Source organism: Oryctolagus cuniculus, chromosome 4 (genome assembly GCF_051225735.1).
Source record: "Oryctolagus cuniculus isolate XC-2025 breed Fujian yellow rabbit chromosome 4, ASM5122573v1, whole genome shotgun sequence".
Taxonomy (NCBI): domain Eukaryota; kingdom Metazoa; phylum Chordata; class Mammalia; order Lagomorpha; family Leporidae; genus Oryctolagus; species Oryctolagus cuniculus.
In genome coordinates this window covers 47,334,783-47,358,348 of record NC_142870.1, presented here as the reverse complement: position 1 = coordinate 47,358,348, position 23,566 = coordinate 47,334,783, and the positions used below count along the sequence as shown (strand labels likewise).

At 37.8% G+C, this 23,566-nt stretch overlaps 1 protein-coding gene across 2 annotated transcripts in view; it reads right to left on the bottom strand.

The window, feature by feature from the left end:
- The window catches only part of EPHA3 (EPH receptor A3), a 394,767-nt gene that overhangs the window by 139,781 nt on the left and 231,420 nt on the right, over window positions 1-23,566 (bottom strand). For both annotated transcript variants that reach the window (XM_008267088.5, XM_002716757.6), the window contains exons 4-5: window positions 16,143-16,298; window positions 15,092-15,427 (exon numbers count right to left, since the gene is read on the bottom strand). In XM_008267088.5, the coding sequence (XP_008265310.3) occupies window positions 15,092-15,427; window positions 16,143-16,298 (492 nt within the window). The remainder of the gene's footprint in view (window positions 1-15,091; window positions 15,428-16,142; window positions 16,299-23,566) is intronic.

The following is a 23,566-nucleotide window of genomic DNA, read 5'->3' as shown; positions in this document are numbered from 1 at the left end:
TAAGTGCTTTTAACATGCCAGATATCCAATTAAGAGATCATTAAACAACATAGACAACTATCATCTAATTTGTATATAAATTAAAGCATTTAGTTTCCTTTCCTTCTCCATGCTGGTAAAGATATTTTGGACAGTATGCTGAGTTTTAATACACGCGTAACAAATGGTATTTTCCCCCTTCCAGCTGTAATTAGAAAAAGAGATGAAGCAATTACACATAATTTGGTATTATCTGTGAATCGAAGATAAATCTGTTTCATTGGGTGGCTTTACTTAGCTGCTGGTTTTTGTTGAAATCTTTTGGCAGCTGGCCTTGCCCGCCTTTTCTTGGCCAAACCAATCAATTTCATGCAAGGCTCTTAAAACCCTTAAGATCTCCTAGGCTGAGAGTTCATTGAAGATAGTTACTACATCTTAATCAACATTTATGCACAGTGTCTCCAGTATTGCAGCTGACTCGCACAATATGAGCTTAGTTGATTCTTAAGGAACAGAAAAAAGCCCTTCATAGGTTGTGCTCTTCATTGCTAAAGAAAATCAGGAGTTATCTAGAAGTTATTTTGATTTTTGGACAGTGTATTTGTTGCTAAATACTATAAATATCCATTAAAAATATTAACCGCCAACTACTGATCACTTAATAAATAGCCAACACCATAAGAAGTACTTAACTGTCTGCTAACTCTCGTCCCAGCATCCCAATGTGGATATGATACTTATTAAACACATGAAATGGTTAAGAACAAAACTATCCATTTTTAAACAATTTAGTCAAAAAGAGAGGCTTTGGTCTGTCAGTTCTGTGAGACTTAATGCAGTTTCAAGGACTTTACTCTTTCAAGAATGCCATAAGCTTAATTGATATATATATATACACACATGCAAATATGAGCAAATACACACATAAGTAAATAAACATATAGAAATATACACACAAATAATAGGCTGCCCTGAAACTTTGTTTTGCATCCAGATGTTTTGTATTAGGATTTTAATAAAGACATCTGTCTCATACGGAATAATAAGAATTGGTGAAAGATAGCTTAAATAGGAACATATTTCAAGTAAGATCTATGGGATTCATTTTGAAAAATTTTCAGAAATAAAAATTCCAAATTAAACTAAATTCTTCTACATATCAATTTAAATAAAGGAAGTAGTAAATTATGTTCTAAAACCTTGTTCTACACTGGGAATTTATGGTGTAGTAGCCCATGTATCTTAGATGTCAACTTTCTAAAAATCTTTTTGGAAACCATTTTAATCGAAGGGAAATAAAACAGGCTTTACTCAATGAAACATACGTAGGGAATGTTGTTCCTCGTTATGTTTAAGTATGCATAAATATCCATAACACGCCCAGCCCTCTGGGGCAATACTTTCTCCAGAGGATGCGCAAGCTCTGCCCTAAAAATGTGTTCAATTACATGATGAATCAAACAAACAAAAGAATATGAGCTGCACCTTTTTTCTTTGCATTGTCTGTGGCAGTATAGTTACTTTTTGGAGTCATTTAAAATTTTCTCTTGCTGGAAATACAGTAAGTTTACTAAAAATCACCTAATAACAACTAATAGTCTATTGACTAAAAGTAAAAAGTGAGCACCCCTCAAGTAATTGCAAAGTTATTGTCTCCTGTCAAAATCTGGTCCTTGGTAAGAGTTTATCGTTTTAACTAGTATGCAGCATGATTGCTGGAATGTTCTTTATATGTTTGGTTTCTTCCTATGTCTCTGTCCATTTTCGCATCCATTGGTTCTCTCCGCAACTGGCTGCAATGGCTAGGGCTGGGCCAGGACAAAGCCGGGAGCAAAACACTCCATCTGGGTCTGCCACATGGGTGGCAGGGTTCCAAGCACTTGGGCCATCTTCGCCTGCTTTCCTCAATGCTTTGGCAGGGAGCTGAATGGCTGTGGAGCGGCCGGGACTCATCAGTGACCATATGGGATGCTGGCACTGCAGGCATCAGCTTAACTCACTCTGCCACAATGCAGCCCCAGGCATATTAGCTTGATGGTTGTCTCATATGAGCCATACAAATTAAGATTTTGAAAAGATTTGGGGTCTATAGCAATCATGACAGAGTAATGTGTTTCAAAGTTTCACCTAATCCATTTTAATATTCTTAACCTCAATCATTTTTATTATTTTTTAAACTCAATTTTATAAAGGAGTGTGTATATCCCCCATATAGAACAAAATGAGCATAACTTATGCTGGAAATAGGACCCAGTAACATTTTAAGCACTCTCTCATTTTATTTAGTAATCACAATTCATGTGTGGTAATTATTATTGTACATGCTTCAAAAAGGATACAAAGATTCCAGGAAGTTTAGTCTAACTGCCTTAAATTACTTTTTAAACAAAATTTGGCATGAATGCACCAACAAATCAAATTTAAAAATACAGGAAAAAAGTCACCTCACCATTAAACAGCAGCACCTGCATTTACAGCTGGAATTTTGATGCGACCATATTCTATTTTGCCTTTCAGATGCTGGTTTTTTTCATTCATATTTGTTTCAACTATAAGTAAATAGTGGATTATTTTTCCATGAGTACATGACATGGTTTGTAGTAACTTAGTTCCCTAGAATATATAATTGGAAGGAAACAGAAGACATTATCTAGCCCAGCTGTTTGTTTTATGAAAAGATAAAGCAATAGCTAAAAGCAGTAGTGTATTTCTAGGTCCAAATCAACAGAAGGGACCTGGACACTATTATTCTCTTTTGACCTACTCAGCCCCACAGTTTCCCTTTTAAAGTTATATCTTGGATAACACTGTGAACAGAGAAAGAAATGTTTTTGTCCCCCTGTTGGTCTGTTATACTGAACTTACTCTCTGTTGGAGTAAAAATGAAAAGCAGTAAGGAAGGGATTGTTTCTGGATAATAAATTGTCAAGATAAGTGCTTTTAAACTAACACTGAGTAGCAGTAAGTAACATCTTCCAAAGCTATTTTTGAAGTTTGAGGTTTTTATAGTGTGGCTTTGGCAAGAAAAGCTTAGATAAATAACTTCCCAATAACCTAAAGAAGATTTTAATTTCTCATTAGCATTGCTCAAATCATGTAAATGTATATTTCAATTAAAAAATTGTCACCCTGTGCGCCAGGCAGTCAAGATTTTCCAATAATGTGACACCAATCTTGATCTATTCCTTTTTTCTGTATCTCTTTATGTTGCACAAAGTATCTCCTGCACGGGCCATTGGAAAAAGAATATCAGAGCAGACAAGAGCGGGAGCTTTAGAGTTCTGTCGTGGACAAGACATTTATGCACTTACAGCTGTTAAAATTATTGTAAAGATTAAATAAGATAATTATGTTCAGGACTCCAGTGCAGTGCTAATCATAGAAGAGCTGTTAGGCCTGCAATTATCCTAAGGCAAAGGAACAGACAATGGGGGATTTTTTTGTCATCTCTTTGCTTTGGAATTCTTTCACTTGGTGTGAATGCTACAGAATTTTAGGGCTCCTATCTAAGAGGGTGATCTATCTCATAGACCTTATAATTTCAAGACTTATTGCCATGATTTTCTGGCACATACTGCAAAGTCATTTGAGCAAGGAGTGTCTTTTTTTCAACTTTGGTGTGATGTTGATAGGATCATTAAACCTGAATGTTGGACTACGTAAGAGTTGTTTTCATTTATTTACTTGTATGAAAGGCAAAAAAGGAGAAAGAGAAGGAGAGACAGAGAGAGAGATCTTTCATTCTCTGGTTCACTCCCTAAGTGTCCACAATTAGTGGGCTGGGCCAGGTTGAAACCAGGAGCCTAGAACTCCAAGGAGGTCTCTCACATGGGTTGGTAAGGGCCCAGATATTGGATAATCTTGTGCTGCCTGTCTAGGTGCATTAGCAAGAGCTGCATGAGACGCAGAGAAGCCAGGACTCAAACTTATGGGATGCTATTGTTGCATGATGGTCATTAACACTGTGACGATACTTTTAGAAAAACTGAAATATAATGAATAATTGATTTTGAAAATGTCTGGCCAATGATAAAATTTTTGCTTTTGGGAACAGCATATTTTTTTCCTTCTAAATGTTTGCATCTACTCAGTTTCTAACTATTTATACATGATGGAATTATTATATGAGGGCTATATTTAAGTTACCCTAAAGGAATAGAGCATATTTGAAATATAAATTATTATCTTAATATATATTGAGACTGAGACAAATAAGAACAAGAAAGATACCTGTTGAATAAATGTATTATACTCTTAAAAGTGCAATTAAATAAAAACGGTGGTTAGTATTACATGGCCATTTGTTTCTCAATTTCTATATGCTATAGTTCACATAAAATTTCCTCCTCTAGTTTGTTATTAATGTTTAATATCTTGTGAGCACACTGTAGGAGAAGCTAGAATGAAAAAAGTAACTATGCCTCTCCAGGCACTTGTCTGCTTCATTAAATACAGTTGTTTTGACGATCAGAAAGGAAAACAGGTCAAGAGCTCAGTTTTGATCCTTGAAGTTCTTGACTCTCTCCATTTGCTCATGATCTGTATTGTTATGGCTTTAAGTTCATTTGAAGGCTTTGAATAACTGTCAGGAAAATGCATGGTTTTGCTTTTGTTCAGCTTACTGTTCATTCTACAGATATGTAATTCACTCCCATACCAGGGCATGATGGCTGAAAGGCATCATTAATGTGTTAAATGATGTGGAATGCTCTGGGGACACTATGACACATAACTGCGGAGTGATATTCCCAGATGTACAGGTATCTGCCTCCATATCAAAACAGAAAGGCAGAAGCTAAATTACCACACACGTAAAATGCACTATGAAAATTATAAAGTATATTTCACTTGTAATAGCTGGGCTGTATTCAGAGCCCTCTAGTTTCTTGGGAGAAAGGAAAGGATAAGACTTGGATTCTTAGGGTTTTTAATCATACGATGAACAAGAAAGGGGAATACATCGACCCCCACTATTTTCTTAGGTGACTTTCATTGTGTTTTAACTTTCTGATGCACTATATTGATGCTATGAAACTACTGCCTTCATGTCCTGAAATAATTTATGTAGATTATTCAGGGTCTAACTTTCTTCTGGGGATCACAATTACAACACAGATATCTATAGAGACTACTCCAACATGTGGCCATAATTTGATAGCAAATTTGGCTGAGTATCTTTCCCACTTTTATTTTGAAATGTTTGCTTCCTTAGAAAAGCTACAGCCTGTCTGGCTGTCTTTGACATGAGGTGTTCCTCTGTCATATCTATATATGCTATTTCTAAATCCCAAGAGAACTCCAAAATGGATAGAGGAAATATATTTCAGAATAAGGAATACAGAAACTTTAGCAATATCTGCTTTATCAATGCAAATATTTAGAGTGCATTCTCAACTGAGCCAAAGGACTCTGATATTCTAGAGACCATTTAAGAAGTGTGGATTGTTTATTCAAGATTTATTACAGATATCTACTCTCTTTTTGTTAATGGATTGTGTTACTTTATTCTGAAAAATAAGCCATAATGCCATGTGTGAGAAAGCTTTTAAAAATTCTCCATAGGAAGTGAGTTCATAGGTGTACTTAAAAGTCAAAAACAGTATTGATTGGTTAGTTATATTAGTAAAAATGTTTTTGAGTTGTAGTCCTAGACTGATAAAAAAGTAAATACAAATGGAAAATTATGACTGGATTTCCTGTAATGGTAGTGCTTTGAAAAGAAGAAGGAAATGAGTTGGCCAAGATAAAAATAAAGGGGGGGGGGGGAGGCTTAAAATGAAATAAGCAACTAAATAAGAAACAAGAGGCCTTTCTTCTGATCATAAAATTAAGTAGATGATAAAGACCTTTCTGTCTAAAGCTAAGGATAGGAATGCTATCCTAGTGCTCTGCTATGGTTTTACCTTCCTTTGCCTAAGTGAACGATTCTGCAATGGGAAATTTAATAAAATTAAGTCATGTTTCTTTGCTTTGACTGATTCATTATTTGTTGATCGCTTTTAATAGAAGGACAACTGTGGAATTCTTAGAGTAATATCAAGCTCCCAGAAATCAATCAATGTCAGAAGCAGGCAGGCAAGCAGGCATTTTGTTTTTGTTTTTGTTTTAAAGTTTTTTTTTTTTTTTTTTTTTTTTGACAGGCAGAGTTACAGACAGTAAGAGAAAGAGAGACAGAGAGAAAGGTCTTCCTTCCATTGGTTCACTTCCCAAGTGGCTACAATGGCCAGAGCTGCGCTGATCTGAAGCCAGGAGCCAGGTGCTTCCTCCTGGTCTCCCACGCAGGTGCAGGGGCCCAAGCACCTGGGCCATCCTCCACTGCCCCCCGGGCCACAGCAGAGAGCTGGACTGGAAGAGGAGCAACTGGGACCAGAACTTGGAGCCCATATGGGATGCCGGCGCCACAGGTGGAGGATTAACCAAGTGAGCCACGGCTCTGGCCCCAGGCATTTGTTGAATATGGCAACCCATATTGGGATAGTTGGGTTCAAGCTGTAGCTTCAATTGTGATTCTGACTTATTACTAATAAGCACCATTACAGGCATAAAGTGAAGGTTCAAGTACTTGCATCCCTGCCACCCACATGGTGGACCTGGACTGACTGACGAATTCCTGACTTTGGCCTGGTACTGTTCTGGCTGTTGCTGGCATTTGGAGGAATGAACTAGTCAATGGAAGAGCTCTGTCTTGGCTCTGTCTCTCTGTGTCTCTTTGCTTTTCAAATAAAGAAAAATAAATAAAAAAAAAAAAAAACAAAATAAATGTTGGTCCAATTTCTGTTCATAGTTTTGTTTCTGACTTTAATTTCCAGAAAATTATTTATATGTTACTATGTACAGAATCCATGTTATAGATAGGAACTAAAGACCAGTGGCTTCCATTTATTTTTGCCGCAGGGATTTTAGTGGAACAATTGACAAAAGTTGACAAGTACAGCAGATGAGATGATAGTACAGAACAGTGTTAATGTCCTGATTTTGATAAATGTACTGAGGTTCTGTAAGCACACCATTGTTGTTAGGAAATTCACACTGAAGTGTTTAGGAGCAAACGGGTGCAATATCTGCAATGGTTGCTCCAATGATTCAGAAATAGATAATATCTACAAATGGAGATTTGGGGACAGAATGATGAAACAGATATTATAAAATGTTAATTTTGGAGAAATCTAGGTGAAGATATAATTTCATGATATTTACTACTATATTATTTTGTATATTTGGTAATGTGATAAAATAAGGAATTATATACATACATGAAATAAGAATTTATAAAAGGAATTTTAAACATATATGCAGAATTCTAATAGCATAAACTGAACATGGGATGGAAGGTTCTAGGAAAGCACTAGAGTTGGAATAGCTTCCAAAATGATAAGGAAAAAGCTAGAATACAACTTATAAAATATAACAAATGTGCACGCGTGGTGAAAATATCAACAAGGAGGAGTGAGTTTCTAAAAATAATCTACCAGGATGGAGAAAATAATTAAACTCTTTTTTCAACTAATGTAAATTGAGTGATAGAAACAGCATGGCATTTACCTAAATCTTAAGATAAACTTGTTTGTTTATTTAAATGCAGGACTTCAAGGACTTAAAGACAAAGCAGTTGTAGCACTGATGGAATATTGGTATCAACACTCTGGATACTCAAGAATCCAAGGGCTGGCGCCTCAGCTCACTTGGCTAATCCTCCACCTGCGGCGCTGGCACTCCAGGTTCTAGTCCCAGTTGGGGCACTGGATTCTGTACCAGTCGCTCCTCTTCCAGTCCAGCTCTCTGCTGTGGCCCAGGAAGGCAGTGGAGGATGGCCCAAGTCCTTGGGCCGTGCACCTGCATGGCAGACCAGGAGGAAGCACCTGGCTCCTGGCTTCAGATCTGCATAGTGCGCTGGCCATAGCGGCCATTTGGGGGGTGAACCAACAGAAGGAAGACCTTTCTCTCTGTCTCTCTCTCTCACTGTCTAACTCTACCAGTCAAACAAACAAACAAAAAGAATCCAAGCAGAAAAAGGATAAAAATCCCTTAAACTTATTTTAGCATTGAATCTATGGGTTGAAATTTTTGATAGATTTATTTATTTATTTATCTATTTGAAAGGAAGAGCTACAGAGAAAGATGAAGGACAGACTGGGAGAGAGTTTCCATTTGCTGGTCTACGCCCCACTTGACCTCAATGTCTCAAGGGTGGGCCAGGCTCAAGCCAGGTACCTGGAAGGCCATCTTGGTGTTCCACATGGGCAGAAGAGACTCAAGCACTAATACCTTCTTTCGCTAGTTTCCCAGGTTCATTAGCAAGGAGCTGGATCAGAAGTGGAGCAGGCAGGGCTCAAACCAGCTCTCACAGTGCAGCAGCTTAACCTTTTACACCACAATCCTGTCTATATGGCTCAACATTTAAAAAATGACTATTTAGATTTAAATATAATCATTCACTGTTGCATTTATTATAACATTAATACTCATTAAAATCCAATGATGTCATTTATCTGTTTCATTCTTTCATGGTAATTTAGCCATTCAATTGCTAAGAAAAATACTTATTTGTCCACTCCTTACTCTTTTCTAGATTAAATATTTAAAACATAGATTGAATGAGGTTATTCTTCCAAATTGTTTATCTTTACCCAGTATTCTATCATCTAATTTTCAAGTTATTTCACAATACGATTTCCCGTTACTTCTAAACAGGAGCCAGTCTCTCTTCCCAGTCTAGTCTTCCTGTTATTCAGAGAACTAAATTCCAGGATTCTGGTAAAATACTTCCATGTCTTCATAATTATTTGGTTTATTTCTAGTTCTCAAATTATATCTAAGGTCATTGCTTTAAATGGTTCAATTAAAATCCTTGAACCAGGGTCAGCATTATGGCGTAGCAAGTAGCACTGTCACCTGCAGTGCCAGCATCCCATATTGTCATGCTCCATTTCTGATCCAGATCCCCACAAATGGCCTGGGAAAAGCAGCAGAAGATGGCCCAAATGTTTGCACCCTGCCACCCACATGGGAGACTCAGATAAAGCTCCTGGATCCCAGTTTTGGCCTGACTCAGTTCTGGCAATTGGGGCCATCTGGGATTAAACCAGCATATGGAAGACCTCTCTCTGTCCCCATTTCTCTGTAATTCTTTCAAGTAAATAAATAAATCTTTTTAAAAAATAAAACTCTGAACTACCACTTCCTAATTCAATTATTTACATAGTATATTGTGAAAGTTTATTATTTTTTAAAAGATTTACTTATTTATTTGAAGACTTAAATGGAGAGAAGCAGAGGCAGAGAGAGAGAGGTCTTCCATCCAATGGTTCACTCCCCAGATGGCCGCAATGGCCGGAAATGCGCCTATCCGAAGCCAGAAGCCAGAAGCTTCTTCTGGGTCTACCATGTGAGCTGGATCACAAGTGGAGCAGCTGGGACACGAACTGGCACCCAGATGGGATGCTGGCACTGTAGGTGGAGATTTTACCAAATATGCCACAGAGCCGACCCTGAAAGTTTATTTGATTCATATATTTTTTGAAGAATCTATACTTAGATTGTAAATTTTTGCATAGCTGGGAGCAAATATTATAAGAACATGAAAGAGGCATTGAAATATATTTATTGATCCATTCAATCTTTCTACAAACATCTTAGTGGGAAGAAGCTGCTGAGCAGTATGATATTTTGACAATATATTTTAGTTCCAATTCTTTTAGAATCTCAAAATTATTTAAAGAACATTATTATAATTCATTAAATTTTTATTTATAGTTGCTTAGAGGAATTGAAAATTACATTCTAATGTGAAGAAAAAGGCATGAGGATTTAAAACAATGCAAGGAAAATATCAGAACCATGTGTGAACTAAATGTGGAAAATGAGTCAAAGATGATTCTAAATGTTAGAATCCGGTAAGCTGGGAGAAATCCTAGATTTACTGCTAGGTAGGAAAAAAATAAGGAGAAAACACAGATTAAGGGACAACATGCTGTAGTTTTCAGATGATGGAAGTTCTCATTAGTCATTAATTCATTTAATAAATATTTAAATTATACAATGTGCTAGAAAGTATTATACTAATTCCTCAAATGCAAATGTGAACATTCCAATTCCATTCCCTAATGGAGTCTGCATTCTCCCTAACAATTGCATTTAATTGGATATAAAGATGCACTTAGGAAATTCTTACTTGTCCTCTGGTGGAAATCATAATAGAGGGAGAGAACGAAACAGACTTCAGTGCAGGAGTGAAAGGGAACACATACAAGTGAGAGAATAAAGATAGGAGGAAGGATTACTTTATGAAAAAATCTAATTGTAGATTGGAAATTTAGAGAAACTGAAATGGTGAAGTAGTCAATTTATAACATGTGCACACATGCACATTTGGCTAATGTTGTTGGTGCTGCCGGTGTTATTTATTTATTTATGCCCTCATCTAAGATAAAGATGACTTTGCAACCTAAAAGGCAAAAGAGGGGCTGTCATTATGTCATAGCTGCTTGAGTCTCCACCTCCTGCAGCGCCAGCATCCCATATGGGCTCTGCTTCTGATCCAGCTCTCTGCTGGAACACCTGGGAAAGCAGTGAAAGATAGTCCAAGTGCTTGGGCCCCTGCACCCCTGTTAGGAACCTGGATGAGGATCCTGGCTCCTGGTTTTGACCTGGCTCAGCCATGGTCATTGTGATCATTTGGGAAGTGAACCAGCAGATAGAAGACTTTCTCTCTCTCTCTCTCTCTCTCTCTGTCTCTCTCTGTCTCTCTCTCTCTCTCTTTCAAATAAATAAACAAGTCTAAAAAAAAAAAAAGGCAAGGCTGGCGCCTCGGCTCACTGGGCTAATCCTCTGCCTGCGGTGCCAGCACCCTGGGTTCTACTCCCGGTTGGGGCGCCGTATTCTGTCCCGGTCTCTCCTCTTCCAGTCCAGCTCTCTTCTGTGGCCCAGGAAAGCAGTGGAGGATGGCCCAGGTTCTTGGGCCCTGCACCTGCATGGCAGACCAGGAGGAAGCACCTGGCTCCTGGCTTCGGATCTGTGCAGTACTCCGGCCGTAGTGGCCATTTGAGGGGTGAGCCAATGGAGGGAGGACCTTTCTCTCTGTCTCTCTCTTTCACTGTCTAACTCTGCCTGTCAAAAAAATGCAAAAGAAATAGTGGGCAAAAGAGGGCTAGCTAAAGATACTAGAGGAGTAAGGGATTCTTTTGAGAGCATGTTGTTTAGAGTCCGGGATCCACGGGAGTTAGCGAGTACAGATGAGGAGAAAGAGACTGAGAACAGGGAGACAACTTCTTCTTTTCCTTCTGAAACATGGCTTTAATAAGTTAGCCAGGAAAATTACCTGCGAAGAATGAGGGAGTAGAGAATGGGGTTAGGTTTTTGGAAGGGTGGAGTTGCTAAGGAAGATCTCCTGCAGGATACCCCTAAGAAACCCCGTGAATGAGTGACAGAGCAACAAGGAGCAGGTTCACTGCTGGTGGCATAGGTTAGCGCAGATTTTCCCAACAAGGACCCTCTCTGTATACTAGGCAACACCACTCTTTGTAGCTTCTTGGAGTGAATCATAGGTGAGCAGAAAGTGTGGGAGAATAGGACCTGGAAGTGGACTAGGATTTAAGAGATATACACAGAAGTTTGGTTTGTTTTTTTTTTTTTTTTTTGGTGAAATACTTGGATCTCAGTTTCTTCAGCAGTATGATAGGGCCAACAGTGGACCTCAAAAGTCAAACCCAGAAATTGCCTGTCAGTGGCTCTTATTCTAAGCTGTGGTCATTATATGCTGGAGTTTTATGAAACAGGGCACATTCACTAATAGAGTTCAGAATGAACAGAGATAAATATTCCACTAGTGGAATGATTGTTTCCAGAGTGAAAAGATAAATATTCTCATTTTAAGTAAGAGAACCAAAAACAATACCAATTTACACCATTATTACTTTGAAGATTTTTTTTTTCCATCTGCAATTCTGCCTATTCACAAGTTTGACTAATGGATTCATGGAAATAATCTTTGTAAGGAGACTGCATTCCACCTCACCGGCATGCTTAGTGCAAGTATTGAAGGCGGAGGAAAAAATGTCTAAACTTACAACACAATCCTGTACAATTTAGAAGGCGCCTTATCATGTGGCCATCACAGGGCTTTCACAATGTAATCAAAGAAGAATCAACAAACTCAATCTCACAAACTAAATGGAAAGAGACACATTCATGTTTCCCCTTTATATTGGTGTCAAAGATAGAGAGACCAGAAGGAATTTAAATACCGTAGCATCATATCTGTCACAGACATATCCTTACAGTGCTAAAGAGCTCATTTTTCAAGGCTACCAGTCCATTAACCTTCACAAGAACAAGAATAAAAGCAAAACAAAGAAACACTCCCTGTAGAAATGGGATTGCTTCTAATCATGCTGATATATCTTACTCAGGGGACTTGAAGATAGAACTAAGAACTGCTTCTCTCCAGACACACAAAATGATACAGACACCCTGAAAATAAATATATCAAGTGCCTCATGGTACATTTTGTAGATAAATTTGTGATTTAAAAAAAAATGGCAGTGGGGTTAGGGAGAGTAACTGATATCACCTCTGCTGAATCTCCGTCTCAAGCTGTGATTTGTAACTGGGAGGGCCAAAGTATCAACCCCATTTATTGTTTAATGTCTTGGCCTGTTCTAGGTTGCCACTTTGCGTAGATTCATTCACAGTATATATTTGAAACTGTTAGTTTCCCTGATAAATGCATTGTCAGAAAGCCAGAGGGGAATGATAAGATACGAAATAGGGAGCTCTTGCTTGTTTTTATACGTATCTGTTTGACTTAAGAGATAATTATAACACAAATTGATGTTCCTATTTTAAGCAAGGCAGTAAATCAGCTTGAAATATAGGTTTTGGGAAAGCTGTTTGGTACATCATTATAATTTTTTGAAATGCCAACATTCACTGGACGTGAAAACACATAATCATGTGATATATAGCAATGATGTTACTTGTGTTTTCTCCAGAAGTTAGTTAAGATATACTTAGGTTAGAAATGTTTAAATGCTGTTGGTTAAATCATTTAGGATCAATTAACTGAAGCAAAGAAAAGCATGTGCTGCTTGGTCTACAGCTTCAAGAGAGAAAAATTTCTAATTCAGTAAGCAAGATTAAAATAATGATTCAGTATACTTCATTTCAAAGTCATGTGTTTCTCACAAATGAATTTTATCAGCATGAGACAAAGTTAAGTGTATACCTTTTATCCATATATGTGGCTAGAGGGAAAGTATGAGCAAAAGAGGAATTTGGAATTAGAAAGATAGATATTTGAACATGGACTTTGCCAGGGGCTATATTAGAAATATGTATCAACTGGCATGCAGGGACATGGCCTCTGGAGAGAGAGGGGTACAAGTGCGAGGCCCCTGAGACCTCTGGTATGCCAGGATTTATCCTTTCAGCTGCCGGATCATTCAAAGGACAGAGTGGACCTGATAAACTAAGTTTTAGGAGTTCTTCAGCCTATTTGAGAAATTAATCAGGATAGATGCCTTTCTAATACCAAGCTGCAGGAGCAGATAAAACTTTGTCTAACTAGTGCAGAAATTGATCAAAATTGTCTGGCAAAGTTATGTTGGTACATAATTACTGAGTACTAATCTGGGATCACCTTTATTAATTGTGTGTCCTTGGAAGTTGAACTAAACTTCCTGAACCAGCCAAGTGAGAGAACGGATCTAGTGAGGTTTTCTTTTTTTAAGCTAGTTATTTGGCTGATAAAAGATCACTTCCAGCTGATGGTAGAGTTTAGTTATCTCTGCTTTACTTTTGCCTACAGCATCCTGCATACATGCTGATAATACCTGAGAAAACAATGATGTCCACTAGATACAACAGGGATTTCCATAATTTAAGCCAAACGCAGAGCAGAATCGAAGCTTACACTCAATCCTGATTTCCACCTCAGAGGTGAGCCTGGCTGGGACCAGACAGGAACATCTTCGTTCCAGTTAAAGCATTCTCGGTGTGGCATTCTGTCTCTTTTTTCTGTTTTATTTATTTTTACTCCAGCATTGATTGGTTTACTTATAAATAATATGTCTGAACTGAACCACTTGGAATGTATCCCTAATCATACATTATGTAGCAACAGTTATGCACAAACAGTATCAATCATCTTAACTTCACAAAGCTGTGTTGATTATTCATTTGCAGTTTCCAATATTGAAAAATGATTGTCATATCTCAAATGGGTATCATGTATATATAAATTATATTCCATTTACATTTCAGAAAATCATAATTAAAATTCCGTAAGTAATATCATATCAATTAATCCACATGGAGGATGAAAATTTTGATTGAAAGAACATGATTTACTAATAATAGAGAAGTTGTGGCTATAAGAAATACAAGAAATTTCTATACTTGATTAGTTTTCCATTTGATATCAAAGGGTCCTTTTTTGCTTATAACCACCAAAGCAGAAATTTCCTTTTTCATTTGGTGAAAGTTTGTCAGTGGAAAACGTGGTTGGAGAAATCACTTATCTAATCATATCTGGGAATAAGATTAAAATTATTCCAATTATTCTTGACCAACTCATTTTTCCATTATACTTCTCCATAAACTTCATATTTAAAATGTATTAACACAAGCCTATTTTAAATTAATTTTATTTCTTAATTTTAACTAAGCAGAGCTACAAAACTATAATACTTGGAGTTCCTTAGGAACATAAAGTAACTACAAACCTGTGTCACAAGCCAAACGTAATAGAAATAAAAATATTTGCAATTTAAAATAACCTACATATCCTTTCCGAAACCAGAGTTCAATGCATGTTAGGTTCTTTGAAATGTGAAAAAGTTCCAAAGATCCCCACAACTACTATTCAGACCCAAACATTTGAGAATACCAAATTGGGAAGCAATGAGTATAAAACTATTTTAAAATTCAGCTTGTCAATGTGTTTCTTCTCCATTGAAAAATTAGGTTGAATTTACCTTAACTGTTTAAGTTTGATAAAAGAGAATATTTGGGGGCCCCTTCCATATCTTTTTTCCCTCCCCTTTCCCACCGTCTGCCAGCGCCATCATTGCTCAGACTTACTATGGGAGGGGCAGGAAGCATCAGGGGTACTCACCAGCCTGATTAGTTGTGATGCTCACTGCAGCAAATTGTCTTGGTGGAGAGCTCAGCTCTGACACTCCATTAATGGCATCAATCTCAAAGGTGTAGTTAGTGTGTGCCAGGAGGTCTGTCACTGTCACAGTGGTGTTGGTGAGACCAAACTGTCGAGGGAGGAAGCGGACATTTGGGCTGCATGGTTCACACTGTTTTACATTCCACCCACATTTTTTACATATGATGTTGAAGGTAACATCTTTCCGGCCTCCTGTGTCCAGGGGCCAACTCCAGTCCAGGATAACGGAGGTCTCGTTTATATTAGAGATAACATTTCTTGGTGCAGATGGAGGTCCTGCAAAGCAGTTCAACAGAGATTAATGAGGCTCACTTCTGTTTTCTACTACAAGGGAAATAGATAATTTACAATGGAATTCAAAGTGCTAAATAACCATCCTGTCTTTATTATCTACTTTTAGTTCATCCTTAGAGGATTCATAAGATTTTAGACATATGGGTACAGAAGCGTTTGAAAGGGGGAGTTTAGCTCAAGGTTAAGGAGGCAGTCACAAAGTCCAATGAAAGAATTTACCACCAAGTTCAATACCCTTGTGAATAGTTATGAAAACTTTAGTATTACTTTTATAAATCTTAGTCCATTTTCCCTCTGACCTGTGACCAACATATGGCAAGAGGGAACACAAATGTAAAAGCAAATCCCTCTGCCTATAACCTCCCCTAGCCTGTCAAACATATTGCAAGTTCTAAAACAAGATACAGAAAATTTTCATTCTTTCTGAAGACCCCATTGCAGGAAGTGCTTTAAAAATTAATTCATTTTGTGTGATCCATGTTGTATTTGTGGTGAGCCAAGCATGCAGAGTGAAGCAGAGAAAGCTTGCAGTTTGCACATGGATGACAGAAGGAAATGCGCCAAATGCTACAAACACACACACACAACAGACAAACAAAAGCCACCAAACAAATAGCACAATAACAAGAAGGAAACAAAACAAAACAATACAAACCAAAACAAACATGCAGGCATGGTTTGCAGCAAAACTACTCACGGGTACAAGCCATGGATGGAGGATCTTTGTCTGCTCGGAAGTAATTATTCTCACACCTGCAGTTCACTGAACCATCTTCATGAGTAGAACTATGAGGTGGGCACTTGGCGCACTTCAAGTTCCCGTCTGAAGCCTTGTAGAAGCCTGGTCGACAAGCTACAAGCAAAATGATTCTTTTAAAGTGCTGTGCTAACTTTGAGTATCTATTTTGAAATTACATATAAACTGATCTTAGAATTCTTTAGGAATAAAAATCAATTTGTTTCCTTCCTAAATTTACAGAAGCAAGTAATACAGCCCAGTGTAGTTTTTCTACTGTACATTTGAATTTGCACCAAATGTTAACGGAAAAAAAAAAAAAGATTTAAATTATTTTGGCACTGGAACATGATGAAATTTCCAGCTTGTGTTTTCACAGCTTTACTTGGCATTGGAGTATTTGTGAGAAAATAAAGCAAAATTATGTCACCATGTAGTTATTCCCTTTTTCAGATGTGATGCAATGCTTATAGTATCTGTACTGTAGTTAGCAGTATATTATATGCTGACTTGCTTTCTACTGCTTGATGTATGTATAACTTCATCCCACAAATGACAAACAACTAAGCTAGAAATCCATGGTTTCCTGTATAATCTAAGATTCATGGTACATGATTTCCAGTGGTTATCATGAGTTTTTCTGACTTTATAATGTTATTCCTTAATATCTATGGCAATAGCCTAAAATAAAAATTTAAATATATTCTCTGTCTTTATTTGAAACATTATGTAAGGTACAGTTTCAATTTAAACAAACACACCTGTGAAGGTTACTAGATAAAAACTATTCTAATAACTTTGTTATGTTTTCCTGTTTTGCCATTTCTCTGCATGGTATACTTTTTGTAAGCTCAATGGTTTGGTTATTGAACGTTGATTTCAGCTTACCATGTAGTATTCACCACCATTCTACTGTTTTAACAGGTAGGCCTCCACTACATTATTTTTAGTTAGTTTGATAGAAAATTCAAAATGCTATATTGTTTCCTTTAATGCATTCTCTTAATTATTTTGAGGGTGGTAATCACAGTGAACATCTTAACAAGATGTCTCTGGGCATTTCTTTGAGGAAGGAATTCAGGGTGCAAATTTTGGATTTCCTCCAGATGATCTTTGAAAATGAAAAATTTTAAAACCTCTAAAACTCAATTTTAGTGCTACATAGAGATGGATGGTTGAAAGTGCTTACATATAGACTAGGCCTTACAAATATTCACTGAACAACTCTGTATTTCATGATTACTAAACACTTTTATGGAAGGTAACATGTTACATCCATTGCAGAACCTTCTTGCTGAAATTTTCTTTAAGTAAAACAAGAGAAAAACATTATAAATGAAACTATTAGAATAACTTTTAGTCTTACTTCTAGTCTTACTGCTTGCCACTGAGAATGGCTACCTGAGGACCATCTTAAAGAATGCTGAACTTTTGATGTCACTTTGAGAGTAACTCAAATTTTAATGACCTAACCAAACATGAATTAGGGTTACTAAGTTTTTAGTATTGTTTTTAAGCACTGGTTAGAAACTTCCACTCATACATCATATTGCCTTTTAGGGGGAAACGATATAAACTATAAACGAACCATACACTTAACTTCTGCTTTCAATTTAGCTCATCATAGGTGTCTTTGAATTTGGAAGAGGGCATTGCTGAGTCTTTAAAAGATAAAGTGGCAGGGCTCCCATGTGCTCAGTTATTATGTTTGCTTGTAAGTTTGTCTGTGTGTGATTTTTTTTTTTTTAGGCTTCTATGTTTTTTACCACACTTGGCATAAAGGTATTCAGTAAACAATCACTTTTTGTTAATATTATAAATGCCAGGATATGTGATACTTAAAGAAGACAATCACATAATCACTTTATAGCTACAGCACAGTTTATTAGGATTACTGTTAATAAACATAGAAGTGAAGAATGTGACCCAAACTAGCCTTAGAGATGATGGTAATACAAGATAAGCAAGCACAAACACAGATGGTTTAATAAATATTTTCCAGGCAGCTACTCTTATTCAGGCTCCTTGACAGCCATGAAGATACAATCCTTCTAATTCTGTCTACACCAAAAGGTCTCGTGCAGTAGAAAGTGGGCAGCAGGTGTTTAATACAGACCACATTGAAGAAGCACTCCATCTTGACTGGGTGGTTAGGAGAGGCTCCACAGGAGCGCTGTTTGAGAAAGATCATGGAAAGATAGTGGGGTGGCCAGTAAGGAGTGTAATTAAATATACAAACAGATCAACGTGAAAAGACAAGCTGTTCTGTAGAAGAATGTGCCAAGTACTGTTGATTATGTACCCAATGTACAAGCCCTATTTCCTGTTTGCTAATAGATTCCTGATTTTCATTCAGAATTGTACCCACCCAAGTACTCCCTTACTCAGACTTCACAGCATTTCAAAATAAATGGCCAAAGTTAAAACCAAAACAACAGCCAAAGACATAGAAACAGAAATCTGATGGAAGTCTTTGCGGTACCTCTTTTATGTTCTAATAGGATTGCTCAAATGCAACTGAAGCCACTCCTTATATGTCACTGACTATAGATATTACAGTGAAAATCACTCCTGCTTACATGTGACACTGAGTTTATGGCCATGACAAGCAGAGTGACACATGCCATGCACTTGATGACTCTACAAGAACCTCGCTCAAGATGTCATAAAATATCAGAAAGATAACACCTTCATTGTTTGAGACACTGAGGATGTCCAGTGGGGGTCTGTGGGCCCCTCAGACGTAGGTAGAATATCTTTCACAAGCAGGCTGCCAGCAATGTCAGTAAAGTTTGTTTCCAGACCAGCTTGCATCTCCCCCACTAATGGCTCCTTGTGCTGCATGTGTGACCGAGTGGTTTTAAATTACACCTTTGTGGGGCTGGCACTGTGGCATAATGGATAAAGCCACCACCTGCAGTGCCTGCATTTTTTTTTTTTTACAGGCAGAGTGGACAGTGAGAGAGAGAGAGAGAGAGAGTGACAAAGAGAGGTCTTCCTTTGCCCTTGGTTCACCCTCCAATGGACGCCGCGGCCGGCGCATTGCGCTGATCCGAAGCCAGGAGCCAGGTGCTTCTCCTGGTCTCCCATGCGGGTGCAGGGCCCAAGGACTTGGGCCATCCTCCATTGCACTCCTGGGCCATAGCAGAGGGCTGGCCTGGAAGAGGGGCAACTGGGACAGAATCCAGGGCCCCGACCGGGACTAGAACCCGGTGTGCCAGTGCTGCAAGGCAGAGGATTAGCCTATTTAGCCGTGGCGCCGGCCACTACTCCACTTCTGATCCACCTCTCTGCTATGGCTTGGGAAAGCAGTAGAGGTGGTCCAAATCCTTGGGCCCCTGTACCCACTGGGAGACCTAAAAGAAGTTCTTGGCTCCTGGCTTCAGATCAGCCCAGCTCTGGCCATTGCAGCCATCTGGGGAGTGAACCAGCAGATGGAAGACCTCTCTCTCTCTGCCTTTCCTTCTCTGTCTATGTAACTCTGACTTTCAAATAAATAAACAAATCTTAAAAAAAAAAATTACACCTTAGGGACAGCGCTGTAGCATAGCAGGGTAAAGCTGCCAGCTGCAGTACTAGCATCCCATATGGGAGCCAGTTCGAGTCCCAGCTGCGGAGTGAAGCAGCAGATGGAAGACCTCTCTATCTCTCTGCCTCTGCCTCTCTGTAACTCTGCCTTTCAAATAAATAAATCTCTTAAAAATAAATAAATTATACCTTCATGTTAGTTATAATCTTCCACTCAGAGCTAGCAGAGGAGTGGGCTGAGCCCCTAAGAAGCATCGTACTGTCTCCAAAAGACCCTTGCTATCTCCATGAGCCCCAAGTCAATCAACATACAGTATGAGAAACTCCCATCCGAGGGGCACAAGCTTAGAATGCCTTTAAAACTCTTGGTACTTCCTAACAGTGAGTGTCCCTCTCAGGCACTCCACCTCTTGGACCAGAAGCTTTTCTGTCCCTTGCCAATCAAACAACAGTTTCTACTTCTTTGCAAGTTGTTTCCTGGCTTTTTATTTCTATACTGGGCTGAGGAAAAGAACCTAGGAAACTCTCTCCAGCAACCACTCTCCACTCTATGACTAGTAACGGACACTTGTTTCAGAAAGCATTCATAATGACATAAAAAGACAGAGAACTCAGTTGAAATGTACTAATTGAACAGAATTACTTGCATGAAGTGCCTAAAAAGATTAGAAGAAATCCCATTCACCAGTATGAGTATCTTACAATCTGCATCTAAAGGCACCAGCGTCTAGAAGGTTAAGTGACACACAGTTGTGAGAAAGCCTTGGCATCTGCTAGCACTGGATAGCTGACAGGCTGTAGCCACGGATTTGTAGATACTCACTGAGTGAGTACAATGGTAGCTTCATAACAGCACCTTAATTGTTACATAGGTCTTTCTAAAAAACTTTCATATGCACCACCTCAACTGAATCTTATAGTAGTTCTGTTGAAATTACTAGGGTAGATATTAATCTGCTTATTTTACAGCCAGGAAAACAGGAGCACAAATGGAAAGAGTAATGAGCCTGAGATAACAAGACAACTCCGTGTACAGATTGAACAAGGAAGAGACCTTTCTATTTTAGCTTCATATAAATCAATCACTGAAAGTAAATTACACTAAAAGAGATTAGCCATTTCCCTACCAATTCTAAACTGCTGATATAATATTGAATAGTCATCTGAAATTACTTAAAAAATTTTATGTCTTTCTTATTAGAACAATTTAAGAAACGATAATATCCTCTTGGACTTTTCTTCCTTTAGGATATTCTATTTGATGCCTAACATGGTTTGTGCAGATGGAAAAGTGTATATTTTGTTGGAAAGGCAATGGGAGTTTGTAAACTTCAAGATAGGGTGACACACTGTATTTGGGCAGCACATTAGCAGAATTTCCCTTTATTGCTACTAGTACAGTCTCTAAATTTTCCACCTAAACTGTTCAACAAGTTGGAGAATACAATGGAAGAAGAGTGTTAAACAAATGGTAGTTCAAAAGTTTGTGGGAAATGGAGTTTAAAAATAGTTCACGTTTTCCACAAGCTTTTTGAACATTCCTCATATATTCATGAATAAAAATATTATTATCCTGGAGGACACACTGATGAAAAATGTGTAAATGGAGAGTTTTGTATAACAAGTTCAACTGTAAATTTATTCCACCCAGAAACAATTCTCTCTACACTGCAGTAGATCACATGTGTTTAAGTCCCATTCTATCTATTATGCCTTTTCACTCTTCCAAAAAAATCCTCAAGGAAGTATTTGAGACTTTACCTCTGAGGAGCATAAATACATGTATTTTATTATCATTGCTTTCAACAGTAAATGCAATGATGATATCAATGATGATACCCCATTCTTTGCATTCAAAGTTAGAGTTACATAGCCCTAGCCTATTTTCCTTGTAAACTATGGTCTTCTTTATTTTTTATTTGTTGAACTCTTCACTTTGTGGAGCATTAAGCCTTTGACTATAATATAAATTAAAAATATGCATCTTTAAAAAAAAACAACTAAAATATTAAGTTAAAAAGCAATGTACACATTTTTCTCATTTTAGTATTATTTTATATACTGAAACAAGCATCACATATAGAAGAAAAAAGTCAATAAAAGAGCAGAAAATCAAGATTTTAGTGTGCTTTGTTTCCTTTCACTACTCAAGAGAAGTCCTGTGCAGCATATTAGAAAATATCAAAGAAAATAATGAGTCCACAAAAAGAATATACATATGAATATGAACTCAGATTTATCCCATGCCAGCTTTTATTTGTTTATTGAGATTTATTTATTTATTTACATTTATTAATTTATTTATTTAAGTCAGAGTTATATAGAGAGGGACACACACACACACACACACACACAGAAAGAGAGATTTCTTCCATCTGCTGGTTCACTCCCCAGATGGCTCCAAGGGCTGTGCTTGGCCAGGATGAAGCCAGGAGCCAGAAGCTTCATCCGGGTCTCCTGCATGAATGTCAGGAGGCCAAACAATTGGGCCATCTTCTGCTGCTTTTCCTAGGCCATTACTGGAGTTGGATTGAAAGTGAAGAAACCAGGACACAAACCAGCACCTGTTACACCACAATGCAGTAATAGTTTTTAAACTAAAAAAAATTCCAACTGCATAGTCAAGGCCTTCCTTGGACTACCTACTAAAACTATGATCAAGATGATGCACCCATATTCAAAACTTACAATCAGGTACACACACTTGGCCTACTGGTTAAGAGACACTGCTTGGGAGGTCAACATGCCTTATTGGAGTGCCTGGGTTCAAATCTTGGTTCAGCTCCCAGTTACAGCCTCCTGATAATGCACACCTTGGGAGGCAGTGGTGATGGGTCCAGTATTTGTATTCCTGCTATTCAGTTGGAAGACTTAGACCTGAATCCCAGCTTGAGCCTGGCCCAGCAGTGGTGGATATTTGGTGAGTGAACCAGTACATAGGAGATTCATTCTCTCCCCCACCTTCTATTCTCCCTATCTCCCTCTCCCACTCTTCTCCCTCTCTCCCACTTTCTGTCTCTTTATCTTTGTCTTTCAACTAAATAAAATTTAAAAGGAAAGAAAACCTGCAGCCAACACGACAGAGCACTAATTAACATCCTCTTTTAGGTAACCATGCAGTATTCCTGTCAATCAGACCCTAGTAAAAAATATTCACAGGTTTCACCTCCAGGGTAGCAAAAGCAAAGAGTGATTAAAATCCTGAAATCTTTCAGGTTTAGCAAATCACCTCCTTTTTTTAAAAAAATTATGGTTCCAGAAATGTGCCCTACCCATGTTGTAGAGATTTTTGAACCTCAGAGTTAAAGCTACCATATTTTTTATTTTATTTTTATTTATATTTCATAAATAAAAGAGAATGGACTTATGTTGTTCATAGGTTTAAATCTAAGTATATAAAGTAGTTCCCTCCTTCCCTACCTCTACCTTCATTTTTTTAATAATTTTTTGTGATAACATATTTTATGTACTTTATAGTCAAAGGCTTAATGCCCCACTAAATAAAATGTCCAAACAGTAAAAGTAGAAAGACCTTTGTTCAGCAGGAATACAGGCTAGGACTCTAAACAAAAATCAGATCCCACGATGAGAGTCTAAATTAATAATATAAAAAATGAGAGGTAGATCATCATGAATTTGTTAGGAAGTAGGTGTGCCTATGTTTGAATTCATTCATTCACTCTCATCAAATAAATATTTTTATTTCTTAAAAGTAATGTTTGTGTGGCTCCACACTCCTAAGCTGAAGCCTGGTGACCTAACACCAATGAGATGGTGTTAGAAGGTATGGCCTTGGAAGTGGTCATGAGGACAGAGCTCTCAAGTATGGCCTTAGTGTTCTCATAAAAGAGGTTTGG